This window comes from Odontesthes bonariensis, chromosome 4 (assembly GCF_027942865.1).
Source record: "Odontesthes bonariensis isolate fOdoBon6 chromosome 4, fOdoBon6.hap1, whole genome shotgun sequence".
NCBI lineage: Eukaryota > Metazoa > Chordata > Actinopteri > Atheriniformes > Atherinopsidae > Odontesthes > Odontesthes bonariensis.
The window spans coordinates 5,337,268-5,358,403 of NC_134509.1; the positions used below are offsets into that span (position 1 = coordinate 5,337,268).

A 21,136-nucleotide genomic window follows, 5' to 3' on the forward strand; every position below is an offset into this window, starting at 1 on the left:
TGCTGAAGATCTATGCTCAAATATGTGCTCAGTGTTTTTAGTCTTTAAAGATGCTGTCCTCCGCAATGGATCTGAACTTGTATCTGGGACTTTTTGCAAGACCTTCGTTTTCACATCAAAATGTAATGAATTAGGACAGCGAAACAACCAAAAAGGACTCGTGTATTAGAACATTTGTCATGCCAGTCATTTACAACTTTTAATTTAAAACATTTTATGAGCCACATACTTTGATCATCATCCAGCCGTGTTATCTTAGTCTGCGCCAAGCAGATTTAAACAAATGCATCCTCCCTTTAAAATCTGTCATAGCATCTAGGTGGCACAGCCAGATGCAACAAGAAGTTAAGCGTGTAGCACCAAGTCAAAGTTAACATAACATAAACATAGAACGCAGTTCTAAGAACGCAGTTCTAAGAACGGTCCTCTTCGAATTTTGTTCTAATAACTGCCCTTCCCCTGTGGAACTGTTTCAGTCTGCATTCGCACATGAGTCGGGACTGATGCGGCGCAGCCATCTGCGACAGTGACGTGTTACTTTAGCACCACATTTAACAACAAAACAAAACAAAACCCGCGAAAAGTAAGGAGAGAAGAAAAAAAACACATCAAAGAAGCTAACATGGAGAGCGGGGAGGCCACCGTGTTCATGGTCTGCATGATTAATCATGGACGATCACATCGGGCGTCTAAAGGCTCTAGCATGGTTGCTGCGTCTGCTCGCGCGAGCGGTGTTGATGACGTCACGAGTTCTTGCCCGCAATATGTAGTGGCGCAAGTCGTTGCGCCAGTAGTTGCAATCTTTTCCGTCACAGAGGTGTCGCTACTACGTGAAGGTTTCCGCTACTCTACAACCACGAAAGTGGAGAAGAAAACAATGAAGAGCAGGAATACTGTCATTAATGATACTGCTGCAGTATTCGGATCATTTTAATTTTTTAATTCAGTTAATAGAGGTGAAGGTCTGAAGCCCCCGGCATCACCACTTGGAGTCTCTGCCCTCTTCTTTGCCTTCACGTATCTGTCCCGTAGCTTCTTCCACACCTTCTTACAGAACTCTCCCTCTTTCCCCAAAGTTCTGCCAATCTCTGTCCACCAGTTTTGGGAGTTTACGTGCTCCCTGTGCAGTTTCACTGCAGTTTCGTACAGCTGCTGTACAAACGCACCTCCTGACTGAGCCTGGTCTCACATCGGTCCATCCGGTTTGTCATTTTCGACGCAGCCAAGTTACAAAAATCGACTGGTCCACGACAACGCACTGCGCCGTCTTTTCGAGGCAAGCGCCATGCCTGAAACGTCATTTTGACGTCACGGTCCGCCACCACCGTGACAGACGCGGCAACTGTAACTCCGGCTTAACATGGGGGCTGGAAGAGCTCACAGAGAGTCAGGAGACGAAGGATGGAGCGCAGGCCGTACTTCTTGGTTTCATGAAGGAAGGAGAGCAGAGCGCCGCAGACAAAGGAGACCACGTGGAGGTTTAACTTATTAAACACACGCCGGTTGTGTCCGTGTCGTATGAGGAAACATTTCAGCCTGACAACATGACAAGGGGCGGAGCTACCAACCACCAAACACCTCCGTCAGATGTGTTCCTATGGAAACCAGAACAGACCCAGCTGAGGAGAAGGAGCTGAAATGGTTCCAGGAACTGAGGGCTGTGGTCCCGAGTTCCTGTATGTGCGAATGCGGGAAAAAACGCATTCGCACACATTTTCCCTTCATTCATTACTTACAGAAACATATTAGTACTCATTTTCGTATGCACAGTGAGGTGTGCAGAAGGTGTGCAGAATAGTGGCATTTGATTGACAGTGCTGCCCTTTTCAACTGAGAGTCGTCCTCGTGGGAGCTCACAGTATTTCCACAAGGGATGACTCACAGTGAAGATGAGACCCTCACCGACACCAACTCTTTGCCCTCCCACTGGCTTTCTGTCTTTTTCTCCTCTCCTGCTTTCAGCCACTTCAGCCTCGCTTCTTATATCATCTTCTCTCTGTGATTTTCTCTCCTGCGACACTGTATCCCCTGAGGGGACCATGGTCTCCACCATTTTTTTGACTTGTGCAGTCAGGGGATGTCACACAGCTTCCACTTGCTGTGCTTTTATGTCTAAATGAGACAATTTGTCTGTTCAGTTGTATTTACACTGTCAGAACATTTAAAAAAAAAAAAAAGAAAAAGCAATTCTCAACAGACTGTTACTCTCTTTTCATATATGACTTGCACTCACACATAAAAGTACAGTTTTTCACAAACAGCGTTTCAATTTTATCGGCACACATTTAATTTCCCAGTGGAGCTCCATGACAGCATCAGACATGGTTGTTGGATGATACATGACCCAAAGCCTCTATTGTCAAAAGACTATCAAAAGACTCAGTGACTGAACTAAAAAGACAGCTGTGTTTATCCCAAGGACAAGCTGGGGAGAATCATAACTCTGTATCAAACAGGGATGAGAACAAAAAACGAAAGATTAAGAGATATATACAGATTAAAAAGATGTGAGACTTTGAAAGACATTCTATTAAAATAAATAAGTGGAGTTTGGAGAATCAGGGAGGATTAGACCAAATGCTATACTGTGGATTTTTAGTGTTATTAATGCATCAGCCAACTACACAAAATGGATCTGTTCGGCAACCTTCTTTGGATAACAAGATAGTGAAAGTAAATAACCCTCTGATGCAAAAGTAATGGAGTGTCTACAATGAGACTTTCATTCTAACCACGATGACATTTTTGAGGTTTGAGTCGTTTTAGATCATGAAAATGAGCTCCTCTTTGTGTCCTCTGTCTAAATGAGATTTGATGTGAACTGCTCATAAGTGCTTGAAAAAAAAAAGAAATCCAGAATATTATTTTCAGTGAACATTTTGTAAGTCAAAGAAGTGAAGAGAGGTTGTGTGAAGTGTCAATAAGAGTCTTACCTGCAGTAGACAGGGGTCGGTTTGGAAATGCGTGGAGATGAAACTGACAGGAGGTGCTAAGCTAACAGCAACTGTACTCAGAACGAGGCCTCTGAAATGTGACATTTTCACCATATAAAACAAGTCAAATCTACAAATATTCTTTGCAGTTAAAGTGACCAGCATTACGTTTGCATCACAGTTACATTGACCGGGTGCAGACAGATCATGTTACATAGATCGTGTTGCAACATGGACATTTTGGCATCAAGAAAATTCAGTGACAAAGAAAAACAACTATCTGATGCAAAAGTTATGAGGTATAAAAATCCACAAAATTGCAGCCCATCAAACCACAATCAAATTTCTGAGGTACCAATTTGATGTAATAATTATGCAATTTGAAACATTTCGTTGTACTGGATTAAACATTTGAAAGTCTTAGTGACAAATTGATGCCATTTGACTCATTATCAGTCAGTTCTGCGTATCAGAACAATCAAAGCCCAACTAAGAACAGAACGTTTTCTATCCATTTACTGTATGTTCAATTTAGAAGAGGTTCAAATTTGAGAAGATGCAAGAAGTGTGTATTAACAGCTAATCAATTCAGTAGTTTGTTAGCCCGTTTGCAACTTTGTTTATCCAACTCCCTGATGACTGTGGTGTCTGTCTCCAAACCCAGTGTAAAAGTGCCAAATTTTCAGTGTACTTATACACCCATCCCAGATTACAGAGATACCCATTGGAATGAATGCAACAAATGACTGAAAAGTATGAGGCTAAAAACAAAATGAGACAGTTTATAACATTAACAACAAGAATTAGAGGGGGGAAAGGCTCACACCTAATAAAGGCCTGGTGTTCTCTGCCTTTATTTGAGTAAATAATCTGAAAGTGTGTTTGTGTGTAAAGAGCTAAAAGGCTCCATTAATGTAGAATATGAACGTGACAAAAATGGCAGCAGCATATTATTCTGTTTCCTTCCTGCCCGCCTCTCATTTGGTAATGATCAAACCTTCGAAATCTCATCTCTCTCTGACACAGACAACTTTTTTCATTGTTTCCCTGTAAAGATATGGGTTACACAAGGTTGCTATGGCAACTGTTCTTCTTGGCAACACAAAGAATTAAACCATAAATTAGTTGGCTATTAAGTCCCTGTGCCCATGTCCTCTGCTGTATTGATGGACCACTATCCACATATGAGCTTAATCAACAGCTTCCATCGGCACATAAAGGCCGTGAAAAATTATCTTAGTGGAAACAAATGTACAGTGATTCTGAAAATAGCCAGCAGCTTAACATGGAGCAAAGAAGAACAGTTTAATGTGTTTTGCGTTGGAGTGTGAGATGGTGAAGTGGTGTGTAGTTTATTCTAGGTCTAATGGCATGCAGTGTCAGCTGACTGTTGAATCATTTTCTTTGAGGAAGTAGATGATAAACAATTAAGAGCAGTGGACTGAGATTGATGTGTTCAAATAAAGGGATTTTGTTCTGATACCTCAGTTTAAGTGCAGAATATGAAGGTTTGTACCACGACCAAAAGAAGAATGCAGGAAAGGAAAAAAGGGAGACCCTATGAGTGGACTCTCATAATTGTGTTAAAACACTAGTTCCTCTCACAAACCACCACCTCTAATAGGTCAAACTCATTTAGATCTGCAACCAAATTGCAGGCCACTTCACACCAACAAACCTCCTGATTAATGTCAGTTCAGCGTTATTTCCCTAATGCGAATCATAAGGTTCCAACTGTGTCTGAACTGGCCTGCGAAACATCTACGTTTATAATGAGATGATAGTTATCATTACTCCAATAAGTCTTTAAATGTAGAACTTGTGGGTGAGTCGTGGTAGTTGAATCCAATTAATGTGCACACCAAACATGCAAGGCTTGTGCTCAACTGTGCATGTCCGTCAAAGCTTGTGGGAAGAAGAGAAATAATTGCGTGGGGTGAGAGGCAGGGACACAGGAGAAAAAGGAGGAAAAAAAATCAGGTCTTAGAATGGATAACTGCTGTCTGCACTGCTTTGCACAAGTCTTTCTCAAACTGAAAGGTTGAAAATGGAAATATTGACTCCTGTGAAGTGGTCATCTTGGTCTGTGACCCACCGACACCTCTGCCACAAGGCCCTTTATGTTATCTCCTCTCTACATAATGGAGCATGTGAAGCCACAACACTCCTTTAGGAGGGTGAGGCCTGTCTTGGTGAATGGGGAGGAGCTCTGCTGTGCCCTGGTTGGAGCCCTTCTGGCTGCCACACCTGAAAACACAAAACATTGTGTGAGGAATGTACTGTGTCGCACTATATGTTTGTTAAAAGAAAACTTCATCTGTACAGTTGTACAAAAAGTAAGAAGTTTATTTCTATTGTCTTACATATAACTACATCTGAAAAATCATTTGCCCTTACTGGGTACTGAGATTAGATAAATACAACCTCAGATGAACAACAACACACTGTCATCGTTCAAAAAGCTGTGCCAAAATGCAGAAGCAGTGTGTTAAAGAACGCCTCGTGATTCATTAGTTTGTAGGACCACCTTTCACAGCAATAACCTGAAGTAGCCATTTTCTTTAAGATGTTATCAGTCTCTCTTATTATTGTGGAGGAAATTGGCCCACCCTTCTGTGCATCATTATTTCAGTTCATTGAGGGTTGTGGGTATTCGTCGATGCGCAGCTCTCTTAATGTCACACCGTTGCATTTAATTGGGGTTGAAGTCTTGACTTTAAATGGATCATTGCACCACCTTCATACTGTTTCTTTTTCAGCCATTCTGCTGTAGACTTGCTGGTCACATTTGATTCTAGAGTGCACTTATGTATACAGAGGAGTTCATGGTCAACGCAATGATTGCAAGGTGCCCAGGTCCTGTGGCTGCAAAACAAGCCAAAATCATCATCCCTCACACCACCGTGCTCGACAGCTGGTGTGAGGCGCTTGTGCTGATATGCTGGGTTTAGTTTTCACCAGTCGTGCTGCTGTGCATTATGGCCAAACATCTCAGATTTGGTCTTGTCCGTCCAAAGGACAATGTTCCAGATGTCTTTTGGTTAGTTCAGATACAACTTTGGAAACCTAAGTCATGCTACCATGCTCTTTTTTAGAAAGAAGAGGTGTTCTCTTGGCAGCCCTTCAGAAGAAGCCTTCAGGTCTTTTTATCTAATTGTAGTGACGCTTGTGGACTCTGAGATGTAGATGAGTTTCTCTGAGCATTGCAAGGTCTGAACTTGGGGTGACTTTGTTGCGACGCCCACTGCTGGGAGGATTGGTAATATGTTTTTAATGTTTTTTTCCTTTTGAGTAATCCATCTCACTGTAGAATGATCAACTCCAACTTGTTTGGAAATGGTCTTATGGCTCTTCCAGATTGATGTGCAGCAACAATTGCATTTCTAAGATCATTGCTAATATCTATTTTACTTGGCGTTGCGCTAACACACACCTGAATGCTCCAGACCAGCAAACTGCCAAAGCTTCTGCTTTTGTAGAGGTGCTCACACCTGCTGATTATCAAATAAGTGCATTTCATTATCAGCACCTGGCTGCTACTTACCCGCTTCTTTCCTACGGAGGCAGTAAGGGTGAACCTAGTTTTTCACACCCTGGTTCTGCATTCTGTCGTAGTTATTGTGAAATAGATAATGACGTTATTTATTATGTTGTGTGTTGTAGTTTTTTTTTTTTATTATTTTGTATTTATCTCATTTTGAGACCCGGTAATGACTAGATAATGTTTTTATTATGTCCTGATATGTAAAACCTTAGATTTTGAGAATGATGTCATTTTTTTTCCAGCCTTTCTAATGAAGGGCACAAACACATATCTTATTTATTAAAGGCCGGCAGTCCAGCCTCAGCACCAAATTGTTATTTTATTGGCAACTCAGTAGATGCATTTATCACTCAAAGCACTCAAAGGTAAATACCTAAAAAAAATCTACAGATTTATGATAAAATACTTAATACCTAATATTTCCTGGGAATTTGGACCACTTCAACCACAAAACAATGTAGACATTTGAAGTGTTTCCCTTTGAGAGGTGACCATGAAATAACAATTTGGAATGACGAATACCTGTGCTCTTCATATTTCTTGGGAATTTGGACTTCAGAAAATCTGCCATCTCTTTATCTTCTTCTTTCTCCCTGCAGAAATTTTAAAAAAATCACCACATTACGGACCTTTTTTTGCTTTTACATAACAGAAGCTTGCACACATATATGTATTTACATATATCTTTGTCGATATCTAATAAACATGCATGCATACATACAAAAGTTTTTATAAAAAGAGAGCCTCAGATACATGTCAGTGAAAGAAACACTAACTGAAAGTTTTGCTGTGACCTTCCAGCCCACTAAACATCAACTTTAACCTAAACATGCTCAATAATCAGTGGTCACATCTCAAGAGAGCACATCATGTAAGACAGATCTAGATTCATCACAGAACTAGCAGATTTTTGCAGGAAAAAATGGGCAAATTTTAAGAATTGAGAGCACATCTCAGTGGTGTAAGGGTGTTACTATCCATGCAAATCATCTCTCAGTCTCTAGTGCGAATGTACAAAATCGTATGTTTATTTTATAGCTAGAAAGAAATAAACATGAGAGTCATCTTGTTGTGAATAATAACGACTGTGTAAGCTTTCATTTTATGCAATGTTATGCAGGCTAATAGGGCTCTTTGTGATCACTTTTATTGCAAACTACCTCCAAAGTACATTGGTCTCTAAACTCTAAATTGCAATGTCTGGACACACATATGCATGCACACACATATTACTGGTTTAAGATGCCTGTGGATACTTCCCATTGACACAATGCCTTCCCTAGCCACTTAATCTAACCTGTGCAGACAGATTTGTTTCCCCATCATGTTGGAAAAACAAGCGCGCACACAGACACACACAGAAGCAAGTAACCTGTGGGTGCAGCATGGCACAGGGGTGAGGAGGCATTGGACTTAAACTGCTCATTAAGGTAATGAAAACACTTCTTGTTTTTGTGCAGTTCTTAAAAAGTATTGTTGTACATGTATAATTTGTTAATTAATTACAGGAAAACATAGCTATACAACATAGCTATACAATTTCCCTTTGGGATATATAAAGTGTTTTTTCTTAGAATTTAACTTAATGATGATGATAATCATTATAAGTTGCATATCTGAGAATATATCACCCTTAATCAATCACCCACTGGAATTTTATGTTTTTTTCCAATATTGTTTCCAAAAATAAGTTAAAAAAAACAACAAATAAAAGACGTTTTTGCTTGAAATAAGCAAATAAATCTGCCAATGGAACTAGTGAAAATCGGCTTGTCAAGATTTCTTGAAATAAAATGTGATATTTAGGACTTTTGAGTTAAAAGTGATCTTGAAATTAACTTAAAAACCTCTTCAAATGAAAAAAAACTTGTTTCATGTGAAATATGACTCAAAACAAGATGTTTTCAAGACTTTTTCATTTAACAAGATATTCCAGATGTATTGTACTAAAACAAGTCCCCTATATCTTGCTGAAATGGTACTTGTTAGGCAATTGTGTCCTATAGCAAGTGTAATGAGATACTCAATGAGAAAAATATACTTGGTAAGATTTAGATTTTTTCCAGTGAAAACCTTGCTTTTTTTAACCCCTGGTAATTAGCGCTCACTGCCACACACTGCCACATCTTTAATTGAAACTGCTCTCTGCTGTGCGCTCCGAGGGGTTCACGCTCGCAGCATGATGCCTAACAGCCAAAGTTCAAGTGTTAGCATGGAAGGAGTTGGAGCGGATTTGTGGAGACGTGTACAATATTGATATTCAGAAACAGATTTATCAGCATTAGTGACAATCAGTGATGCAGAAAAACGCAGCTTTTCAGTCATTATTTAGATGTTCCTGAAGAAATTTCAGTTCCCAGAGAGCTGTGTGCCTGTGCGTGAAAAATTGATTGAAACATTTTCCCCACTGGTGCTTTGCACAAGGCTACATGCATGCTGCATCTCTAATGGGCAGAAATGGGGTGTTTTCTTTTTAATAGTCTGTTAACAATCCATATGTTCAGACAACGGAAAGACCTCGTAGGACCATCTATAACAAAACCACGAAGTTAGAAGCGCACCTGAGTCGTTCAAATTCAACATCGTCCACGAGGAAATCCCTGGTCTCTACCAGCTTATGGATCTGATGAAGAAATTCTTCCTCTTTCTGCCGATCCTCATTGGACTTGTCATTATCTAGACAGCAAAAGAAGAACCCATGTAAGTACCTGATATGCTGTATGTTCCATGCATATGCTTCCACTTTCCCTACTTTTAATAGAACTTTATTAGTTCTAAAAAGACTCACAAAATTGTCCACACAGAGCAGATATACACTAATGATTCAAAATAAAACTAAAATTAGGATTTGTCATAAAGATAATAATAAAGGCACAAGTAGAAGAGACAATTAATCATCAACCAGGCAAACTGCAAAACTGAGTGCTCTCAGTTTGGAGATTCTTACAGGGGAGCGACGCTGACAGCTACTCAGAACAGGTCAGGAGAAGGCCAACTGTTCACCACGTAATACATATCAAACCTCAAAAATTCCATCATGATCCAGGTGACTGAGTAGAGAGAGAACCTGTGTACTGAACAGTCGGCCTGAGTTTGGCTGAATGCCACACGATTTATCTCTGCCCATTTTCCTGTTCAGACACTTTCAGAAAAAGAAAAAATAAACTTTCACAGCAGCTTGAGATATGTACCTATTTTGTCATTGCATTTTGTCCTAGTTGCAATGCCATACGACAACACTGACAATGTTATCTGGCCTAAATGCTCTGATATAGTTTTTACTCGAATCTTTATGGAATTCTAGAGGTTTGAATTGTTTTAGAAGCTGAAATAAGGCTTTAATATTTGAGTAACAATGTAATTAATTGATCATTTTTATTTAACAGTTCCATTCTTTCCAGAAATTTCTCTTTAAAATAATGCCGACTGACTAATCCCCATACAAACATCTGGGGTAATCAGTCAAACAGTCCAATAAACAATTTTATGGCCTTTTAAAAATACTAAAAACTTGGCTGTAACTTTATCTGTCATTGATTTTGGACCTAAGATGTAGGTAGAAAGGCTCGATTCAAGGCTAGTCCAGGCTCTGTGGAAGATTCATCACTTCATAAAACCTTTTTTGTCCAGTTCTTTTCTCATTATTCATACCTCAGCCCTTTGAGAATGACTTCTTGACGGCCACCCTTTCAATAATCAATTGAGAGGCTAGAGGACCTGTCAGGCCTGTGTTGGATTTTTTTTTTCCTATCTTTTAAGGACATCACTTTTGGATACTGTTCATCTGCTGTAGATAAGTCTGCCACTTCTCCTTTTGTCCTCCACTTGCCCAATTCTTCATATCTTTCGAGGACACACTGAAAACCATACTGAGACAATCCAAGTTTTAGGTAAGACTTCTTTGGGAATGATATTTTTTCATAGATGCAATTAAGAAATGCTAACAATTGATGTGTCTTTGTAACAAGCTGCTTGTGACAATGTCCAAAGAAAAACTTTGAAAGACCTTCATTAATATTTTCTTCATAAAATGTATCTTTTTAAAATGTACTTTCTGTTTATAAAAGTATATCGGTGAGCAATTGAAATACTTTTGCACAGTACTGTGTTCATCTATTAAATTAATCCAAAATGTTTAGTTTCATCCACCATCAGTTGTTATCTGTATCCAGAGGAGTCCTACCTGGTATGGACACTAATTTGTGAAGCTCTTTCTTCAGACGGGTAATCTCTTTGCACAGCTGAATGTCATCCATCCTGCTCAGGCATGATAGCACAGAAGAAACACACAGAAACACACTCACATGTAAGTACCGCACATAATGCCTATCACAGTTTACAATGACTTTCAAATTGCCATTGAAGACACACGCAAAATCTGATAATAGCCTCACTCAGAGTTCTTAATTAGTTTGCCTGGTGATGGTACCAAAGAGGAAATCTACTTAGACAAATTGTATGCAAATTGCAGCTCTCATGCAAAACTGGGAAAAAGATGAGTGATCCAGCCCAGATTTAGCTTTATGTAGAAGTTTCCGTTTCTGTCAGACAATTTGAGACAAACGTCTCATTTGAACTGATTTACACAGTTTTTCTCCTATGAAACTACTTGAGTTAATGTCAGCCATTAAGGGCCCCATTCCAATGAGACTGTTTAAGGGTGTTTTAGCTCATTAGTATTTGTAGTTGATCAGATAAATCTATCTTTGTCAACTTTTCGGTTTGCTCTCATTAAATCATTGCTTAAAAAGCCCTCTCTTGATGCTGATCTGTCAGTCAACTACAGATCAATTTCCAATATCCTTTTTATCTCTAAAATCCTTGAAAAGGTTGTTTTAAAACAGCTTATTGATCATTTGCAAAGTAAGGATCTGTATGAAGAGTTTTAGTGTGAATTTGGAGCACACCATAACACTAAAACTACATTACTTATAGTTACTAAAGACCTCCTTTTGACAATGGTCTTGTCTCTGTACTTGTCCTGTCAGATCTCAGTCCTGCATTTGACAACATTGACCTTAACATCTTTTCATAAAGACTTGAACATTCCATTCATTGGACTCAAGGGTACTATATTGGCCTGTTTTAAGTCATATTTATCTGACAGAATGTATGACACAAACTGAAGTCATTCATCGTTGGAGGTAACAACTCCAGTTAACATGATGTGGGCTACATGTCTGACATTGTTGTAGCTTCTTTGGCTAACACATGACTTACTGAGCACATAGTCACGGCCGCCATCTTGTGCCCCCACCATCACATGATCACCGCTGCCATTTGGTCTCATGGTCACTCCCCCTTCTGCCATTCACACGTCCACACACGAGCATAGACCAATGGTCTGTCTAATTGCTTGTTTATTTTGTACATTGTGCAGCAGTTTAGACCATAGTGTCTAGTACTATTGATATAATAATTTTAGCTAACTTTAATAAATTCTATCGTACTGTTTTAAATGAGAAGTTGTGTGTGGTCATTGTGTATGCTCACTGTGACAACTGCTGAAAAAGATGGTCAGTGCTTTGATTCATAGCATTCATATCTGTTCTGTTCGTGTCATTTCTGTCCCACGTTGACACATGTAAATTGACATATTTTGAGACTGAGACTAGGTTTTAGTTATTAACTTCTGACTTTCGTCCATGGCCTCGCTGGTAATAACTCATAATAATTCTTTGCTTAAAACTATTCCAGCTTGATCCCCAAACAGTCCCTTTAAGATGTTATAATAACCCCCACAAATATATAAGGAATTCTTGGCTTTCTGCCATGTGCCATGAAAGAAAAAGTATTGTGTTTTTCCAAGTTAAGCTATTCTATAAAACACAAAGCATCGTAAACGGTGGGAAAAAAAAAATGGTGAGGCCGCTATCATCACCTGAGTTCAACCATATTTGGAGCCTGCAAACAAAGTTTCAAAAGAAAAACAAAGAGAGACAGGAATGATATCTCACTTCTGATTGGGTGAAATGAAAGTCAAACAGGGAGAGCTTGACATTGATCTTGCAGGTGAAGATACAATCCTTTTTTGAGTGTAAATCTCTGAGAGATGTATGCACCAGATAGCTTTCACTCTGCCTCTGTCTGTATCGTTATGTGTTTTAATAGCCTTTCATGGAATCAATGTCAGTGGATCATGACTGACATATAGATGGGTAAGAAGACCCTCCTCACCCTCTTCAACAAGTTAGAGGCCATCATGGGAGTCCTGCAAGTCCTGTGAGGCTCACACATGGTCACACACAATTCATCACTGTCGGCAGGCCTTGCCACTGTGCTAATCTACCTGACATATTGGATGTTCTCCTTAGATATGTGGGTGGGGAAGTGGCTGTAAGGTCTGCAAAACAGCTGACACACTTGGTTTAAGTTACTGGAGGAAAGTCTGACCTTGGATTTGTTTGTTTTTGGATTGGACAGAACAAAGGTCTTTTAAATTGTGACTCCAGAATCCATCACTTTCCTCTTCCCCTCCTTTCCCACTACTCCTCTAGTCTCTCATCTTTTTGCTTTGCATGCTTGACTCTTGCTTGCTACTCCACACACGCCACTCGTCACATTCCCCCTCCCATCTGAGCAGTGCTACTGTCCATCAGTCAGAGGAGTATATGAATAAATATCCATATCCATTAGCTTGCTTAGCGGAAGCAAAGGACAAGCAAATTAAATTTTAATGGGCGCCAGCTTGAGTGTGATGGAGAGAAAGAAGGTAAGAGAACAGAGTTACGTCAGAAATATTGAATTTAAAGTATCTTTAGAAATCAATGCTCATGAGTAAATTCTACTAAACCAGAATAAGCTTTCAAAAAGCAATGTGGTAAATAGAGAAAATGCACTTTGCACACAATTATTGCCACCCTTCATTTACATTTGGTTGAATCTTTGACAACAATGACAGTGTATAAATGTCTCTTGTAGTCATCTAGAATCTTCTTGAACCAGTGTGTGTTGGCAATGATAGATTTCAGCTCTATCTAGAGCTTTCCAATGGGAAATAAGTCAGGATGCACTGTTTGCCCCAGCCCATCTTATCTTTAACAATTTTTCAGTGCCGCTGGATGTGGGCTTAGGGTTGTTGTTTCATTAAGATTTAAGACTTTCAACACAAACTGACATTTCTGACACTTTTCACTTTAAAATGACTAAGTAATCTTTAGATTACATTACACACATTCAATGTATCCAGTGCCAAAAGCAGCAAAGCAGCCTCATAGCATGATTAACCCTCCACCATGTTTTCCCATGGGCAATACATCTTCATGCCCTCATCTTTAACCCCGACTGTACTATTTTATAACTGTACAGTATCTTAATAGAAAATTGGAGAAGAAAACCTACTCTAGCAATCTCTTCTACTTGTCTTAGGCATGTCTTGCAAAAAAACTTAATTCTAGTTGTTATCACACCAAGGAAATGGGGAAAAAAAGCAAAGTAACACTTTTTTCACTGCCCTTTCTTCTCAGTGAGGGCATTATTGGGATTTGCAAACTAATGCACTGCATTCCCAGAGTTGTACTTCTAATTCCCTTTTTCCATAAAACACCAAAAGAGACTTGTCTCTGAGAGTTTTTGCAAAGAGTTTTTCTTTTCGTGCTTTTCTTTTAGTTAGTGTCTCCCTTGGCCTTCAATAATGGAGTCTTACTTGGTTAGGTGTGCAGCTTATCATCCAGACTGAAATCACCAGTTAGCTCTAAGACCAGTTACAGTATGCTCTCTTATATGGAACACCGTGTGGAAGAGAGGGTTGGAGTGGATTTTAACGGGTCCCTTCAGGCTGTAAAACTGGCCTTCTGAAAAGAGGTGGAAATTCATGGTGTAAAAAGGGGCTGCTGTGCTAACTCTTTGTGGTATTTTGACCAAAGTATGTCATTGGGATTTCACTTAGACCTTAGAAAATTGTCCTAGCTGGGACATTGTACATGATATAATACAATTCAGTTTGTTTACTACTGATGGTAGGGACAATACTATAGCAAAGCTTTGTCTCTATTATACATTTAATCATCAATTATCTTCAGATATGGAATTTAGTAGTCCGGCCACTAAAACAGTCATCCATCAAGTCTTAACTCTGGTCAGGATTTGATATACGAGCAAACTCACCAGTGTACAGTTAAGTAATCTGTGCTTCTATATTACTAACTATGTTTTCTACAGAGAAATAGCCACAAAGCGGTGGTCAGCAGTGACCTATTGACATTGGCGTTGCGATTAATCACTCACATGTATCTGAGCTCTGACTCCCTTCTGACCAGGACATCTCTGACTCTCTCAATTTTAACGAGCTCCCCCTCAATGTCATCCACGGTCATGGTGGAGTCCGCCATGGACACCACGTCATCCTCTGACAGAGAGAAAGAGAAGGACAGCTTTCAGTCTATGCTGCGTGTTGGGAAGGAACGAACAAAAGTATTGTCTCTGACAATGTCTTTATTACAGGTCACACCTGTAGTTCACACCCTCTTCAACTGACTGGTAGTCAGTATACACTGCAGGTTTTTTGAAAATAACATACCCTGGCACTGCAGAACAATAACCACATAATAATCTGCATTTTGAGCAGGTGCATCAGGTGTTGCTTGAAATTGTTGCTTGATGTGGAGCAGAGTGCCACAGTGCCACATCACCATGTGTCAGCGGCTGACTCGGGTGGCTGTCCCCCACACTAACATACACATACACATGAGCATACATATTATCATAAACAAACACAGATTTAAAAACAGGAAAAGGGCAATAAGGCTGTGAATCCGTGAGTGTTCTGCTCTTCATCCCTGTCTCCACACATTCTGCTCTAAAGGCTTTGGTCATTTCTTACATTTTTCACCATCTTGTATGCATGCACATTTTTATATTTTGCACAACTTAATCTTGGTAGGAACATCTATTTGTACTATTCTCCAAGTCCAAGGATGGGTATGCATGATGCTGCATGTGATACTCGTCTCAGGTGAAACCAAACGGGAATTCAATGATCCTCATGACAAGGAAAATAAGGCAGATGTACATTAAAGCAATTCAGGATGTCATCAATGACAAAAGATTGTTAAAAGATGTCTTATTACAAAAAAGCACACCTGTGGCTCAATAAGCCCCGGATTTGGGGTAATTAACCCTTAAATGACCTGCTCTACTGTTTGGCATTGGAGATAAGCCTGTCTGAGCCTTCCCTATCATTCCATTTATTGTAGGTATGTAATCCTCAAACTGAATAAATGTTAGTTTCTAATTTTGAAATGTGTACTATGAAGTGATATATCAACCAAAACACAAAACAAGCCAAATTAAATTTAGATTTGAATATTTCTTATTTTTTGCGTTTACAGAACAATTTGTTGAACACCAAAGTTGTAACTTTCCATAAAGCACACTAAACATAATTTGTCGAATAAAACAAAAGAAAAATCACAACAAAAATCATTCAAAGACGTTTTAAAGACAAAGTCTAATTCCATCCTGTTATAATCCAATTGAATCAATTTCATTAAAAACAAATTAGTCCATTTCGTAAAATGCCAATTCATAGAAAAGTTGCCTGGCTAAGGAAACCAACGGATCACACTGAAGTGACCCCGTCCCCCGACTTGAGCATGCACGGGGCAAAAGTGGAGCAGAAAATTCCCCTTTAACAGGAAGAAACCTCCAGCAGAATCAGGCAACCACCTGCCTCGACTGGCTGGAGGTTGAGAGGACAGGGAAAAGGGTTAAATATAAACACCATGATAAGACTAGTTAAAAGACCAATTTTTAAAGAAAAATATTAAATAAGAAAACTGGCAACCAAATTAACACTGACATGGTGTATGTACCTTGGTGACTTGAGTACAATTAACAGCCACAGCCTGAACACAAGAACAAATGAATATTCAACATTACATTCAGTCCAGTGAAATTTGAGACTTCGCTTTCAACCAGCCCAGTGTAATTGTAGCTCTTGCTTTTGGTGGCAAAATTTGCTATTACAAAATCGTCGACTGACAATCAGAGAGTTTATTAAACCTTTCATTTCAGTTTGAGTTTGTTTCATAGGAATAGTGTACAAACAGACCAAATTCATTGAACTATTCCAAGTTGAACCAATGGCTTAATTTGCCCCATAGCTACCATTTTGGAGAAAAAAAAAAACAGGTTCATATTTAGATGTGCATTGTTTTATAGGTTGTCAAATCACCAACTCACATCACAAATATTTTTAGATCTGAATAAATTGCCTTGAATCTATTTGCCATTGCCTCTGTTGCACAAAAATTCCACTTCGACGAGACAAAAACTGTTTTAAAACAAAATTGGTCCTTATCACTTCTCCCAGGTGCTTATTCTTTTTTTCACCCTGTAGCAGAAGTGATGAATGGTTCCAAAATGAATGGTCCTGTGACAATAAAAGGGAACAATTGCCAGGAATCAGGGGGTGGGTCAGCTTACCCACATGCTCATCTTATCACACTCCCCAACAGAAAGGTTTCTATCAGAACAAAGAGGTGGTAGTAATTGCACAAAGCAGCGCTGCTTTTAAGCAACTGAATAATTTGTGTCATTGACTACATATCCCTTTGCTTTTAACAGTGTCCTTTCAAATATAACAGATGTTTCACCGTGAAAATAGTTACACCGAGATCTGGATTCAGGACTTCAGTCTGGGTGGCGGTATGCGGTCTCAGGCTGCTCCTGTTGCATTTTGTAAAGGGTTTATTTTTTACTTCTCTCATTGTAAAGTTTCTATGCTCTTTCTCTTTCTTCTTCTTGACATAAAGTACTTTGAATTGATATTGCGCATTTAACGATTTCTTTACATAAACCTTTTCCATAGATTTAAAAAAAAAAAGAGCATCCCAGAGAATATTCTTTAAGAAGAAAAGATGGGGATGATGTGAATGGGTTCATCATTCTTTGAAAGACCATGTGGGCAAATAGTTTTCCAATATAAGAACGATTCTCTGACACTTTCTTGTCTGTGCCGAGGAGGAGAGTGATCATCACGCTTATTATGAAAAACATTTTCCTTTCAAAACTGCAGTTGTTCTCCTCAGTGAAGCAACACAGTGGTAAACATCCTCTAAAACTATACAATTCTGAAGGCTTCAGCAATTAATGTTCTGTTCACTCCCATAACACAGAACACATTAAAGAATAAGTAAAACCCTTTATACTGCTTTTGAATTATTCCATTGAGTGCTCTAAGCAGCATTGATGGATAATTGGCTGCAGACAAGGACATGAACAGGGAGACAAAAAAAAACACCATCACTGATAGTCGGTTCCTGAGTCTCATGGGACCTTAAAATACTCCCTGTAAAGAACGCACTAGTTAGCAGTGCTCTTGTATGTAATCCCTTTTCTCGTTTTACTCAGCCTTGGACAAGGTAGAACTGAGGTTCAAAGAACTGTGAGGGTAAATCTTCTGTTTTATCACGAGAAAGGGCAGAAAAACAGTGCAATACTCATTCAAACTCAGCTTCTGTGACTCAAGGCTAGCGGCAAAAGCTCTTTGGAATACATCAACCATGGTTCATGATAATTACTGGTTTAGATTGACTCAGATATCTGTTTGAATTCATCTTGTGCTTGGGGGATCACAAATGCAGTATGACACACAAATAGGGATCATAACATGAAGAGAGACATAGTCACAGAGACACTCTGATCTCTGTTACTTGGACAAATATGGCTGACGTCAGTGTATCGTCAAGACAACAGTGACATCTTAAAGGAGGAAGAGCTGGCAGAACTTTGCAGTGAGCATTAAACTGTTAATGGGACTACAAATATGAAAAATAAGACATACCTGCAACCCTCTTCTCACATGCATTGCATGATAATGGAGCAAGTCAAGTAGGTCTTAAAATATTTGTTTGAGATTAAAGGTGGATGATGCCCACACTCCATAATAAATAGAAAAAACATTTTGCATTATTCAGTATGCACGGTCTCATTATTTTTATAGCCATTCATAGCTTCTGTCTGATTTTCAGCTTGCCTGACTTTTGTCTTTAACTAAGACACAAGCAGGCTGCTTCACCCAGCAAACAACTGAACACACCTTCTTCACGGCACACCTTTTGATTTTATCAAACACAGGTGTAACTGACACAAACATAACTCCTCCAAGTGTGTTTTACCTGCACTGAGAATTAGACATGTCTTCTGTAAAACTGACTGATGGATTTAGAGAAAGGTATCAGCTTAATGCCGAGTTAAACAGGATCCATTGTTGGTCCCCACAAAGCTGCCAGACCCCACAAGTATGGTGGTTCTCCTGGTTTTCTGATCCATCAAATATAGAAAAACAAGAACACACACGCACGCACACACACACATGTTGTCCAGCTCTGATGTGAGTCTAATTTTCAGATTGAATTTTGAAGTTTTAACATTGTATTAACATGTCCATCAGATGTTTTTTTTTGATGACACATCATGAGCTAAATTAGCGACCGGTGCTAATGCTGGAGCTTTCTGCTGTGAATCTGTAGATCACCACCTACAGTCTCAGAGAGGTGAGGTCACACAGTCCAAATGTTCCATGTAGAAGACAACCTGTGGGTGGGGGGTGCACTACGAGAAACTGATTAAAACAAGAAGCTAGCTCACTAACTGCCCTCCATAGCTTCTTAAATCCCAACGGGCAGAGATGTAAACTGGGCCAGATTACAGAAGCATAATCAATGATTCCCGTTCACTTAATGAGGAGAAAGCGGTCCAAACCACTTTTTTCTTTTTAAACAGGAGATATTTCAAAATGAACAATTTAGAGGAATGTATGAGTGTTAGGGGGTTTAATAACTGCTGGAGAGGGAATTTAAAAAGAATTTATGAATGAACCCATTTTAAGACGTTTCAACTTTTCAGCTAAAGTATTTACAGTTGAATGTGAATTTATCTAAAGTACATATGAAACATTAATACAGATTTTTTTTCTTCCCTTTTCTGTCTCTGATCTTAGATTGCATGCCAGAGCAAGATAACATTACATATACTGACGATCCTTGAACATCCTGCTCACAATTTCGCACAATGACAGTGATAAGAGTGACAGAAAGACAGAGAGAGGCACACAGACTTTGTACTGTCAAATCGCACACTGTAGCCTACTCACAATGCATACTACACATGATATTACCAATGCGCATTACCAATATCCGAACAGAAGATGAAGAACTGTTCATCATCACCTGTGTATGTACTTCTGTTACCCACTGATATATTCTTTCAGTGTTGTAGACGTCATACTCTAATGCAGAGGCTCTGAAGAACAGGTGATACTGCCACTGAGCAGTTATGACTCATCACTAGACCTTTCAGAATTCTTCCCGCCTTTACACTGGCTTTTTTTTTTTTTTTTTTTTTACTTGCTTGCAGTTGGTGTTTCTCATTTCCTTTTAGCTTCCCCTCATTTTGCATCATATCTCCACCATCCAGCTCCTTTCTTTATCCAAACCCCTGACAATATAGAGTACATTATGTCTCCTCAAACTTTTGCTTCATGCCTACTGCCACAGATCAGCCAGATTTTGGGGGGGGGGGGGGGGGGGGGATGACAAGGAGGGCTGAGATTACTGAAGGGCAAATTAAATCATTTAAGTGTAAAGATAAACAAACAGGGAGGTTACCTGGCATTCCACTAAGCTACATGCCTTGAATGAATATTGATTCAAGATTTTACAACAATTTTTTTTTACTGATTAATGATTATTTTTAATAGGTTTTTAATTTTAATTTTATTTTTATTATTATTATTTTCTTTCTTTTTTTCTTTTTAATGATTTTATTGCCTTCTTGTGATTTTATGTAGCTGTGAAGCACTTTGAATTGCCTTGTGTACGAATTGTGCTCTATAAATAAAATTGCCTTGCCTTGCCTTGCCTACTAATAGAGAAAATGATTATCAATTTAATTAAAATAATGCTGGCAGGGGTCCTATAGGTGAGCATGACAAGAACAGTGAAGAGCACAATGAGACAAACCATTTCCTTCACCAATAGTTTAACATAAGTCCTTCTTCATTATTCAAAGTGCTGGAACACTAAATAATGGACCCTCAAGTCTTCTACTCCATCAAGGATACACGAACGCACCGATGACAGCTGTGGATTCTGAATATTTCCGAGCTGCTGCCTGAGCTGCTAATAGAGAAACATACAGTGAACTACCAACTATAAGAATGGCCCAAATTAAAAAGAGAAAAAAGTAAAAGAAGAAGAAATAATCTCAGAGTTTTGAAGATATTATAGAATAAGCACATAGGTGAGATTTTCAAATACACAGAGGAGAATTGCACCGAGATCCATACAAAAACAATAAAAATGCCAAGGTGATTCCCCAGGTGAACTTCAGTGAGATTTAAGATGATTTCAAACATATAAACACAAAGGTCACTTTAAACTACAGTCAGTGGATCGACAAACATGAAAATGTTTGCAAAATAACCTGGTTTGTCTGCGTCTCTGCTCCATTCAGTGCGCTCCAGTGAACCATACTGATCAGGGGACCCTTGCTTCTTCTCCATCGGTGCTGCAGCTGCTCTCCAGTTGTGGAGGCTGGGAAACAGCGAAAGACAATCACAGAGGAGGGTCTCACGCTCCCAGCTTGTTGCTGTATTTCAGAGTCATCGACAGTCAGTCGCCAACCTGTCGAGGCAAAGGAAAGATGCTCCAGCGGT

The 21,136-nt window shown here is 39.2% G+C and overlaps 1 protein-coding gene across 1 annotated transcript; it reads right to left on the reverse strand.

The window, feature by feature from the left end:
* Positions 1-72: 72 nt before the first annotated feature.
* On the reverse strand, positions 73-21,127 carry pik3r6a (phosphoinositide-3-kinase, regulatory subunit 6a). The gene is made up of 6 exons (XM_075462596.1): positions 20,905-21,127; positions 14,704-14,824; positions 10,661-10,734; positions 9,039-9,153; positions 7,000-7,070; positions 73-5,180 (listed from the first exon to the last, which is right to left on the reverse strand). Exons 1-6 carry the CDS (start codon positions 20,981-20,983, stop codon positions 5,068-5,070), a joined length of 573 nt encoding a protein of 190 aa, XP_075318711.1. The 5' UTR covers positions 20,984-21,127; the 3' UTR covers positions 73-5,067.
* Between the last annotated feature and the right edge of the window lie 9 nt (positions 21,128-21,136).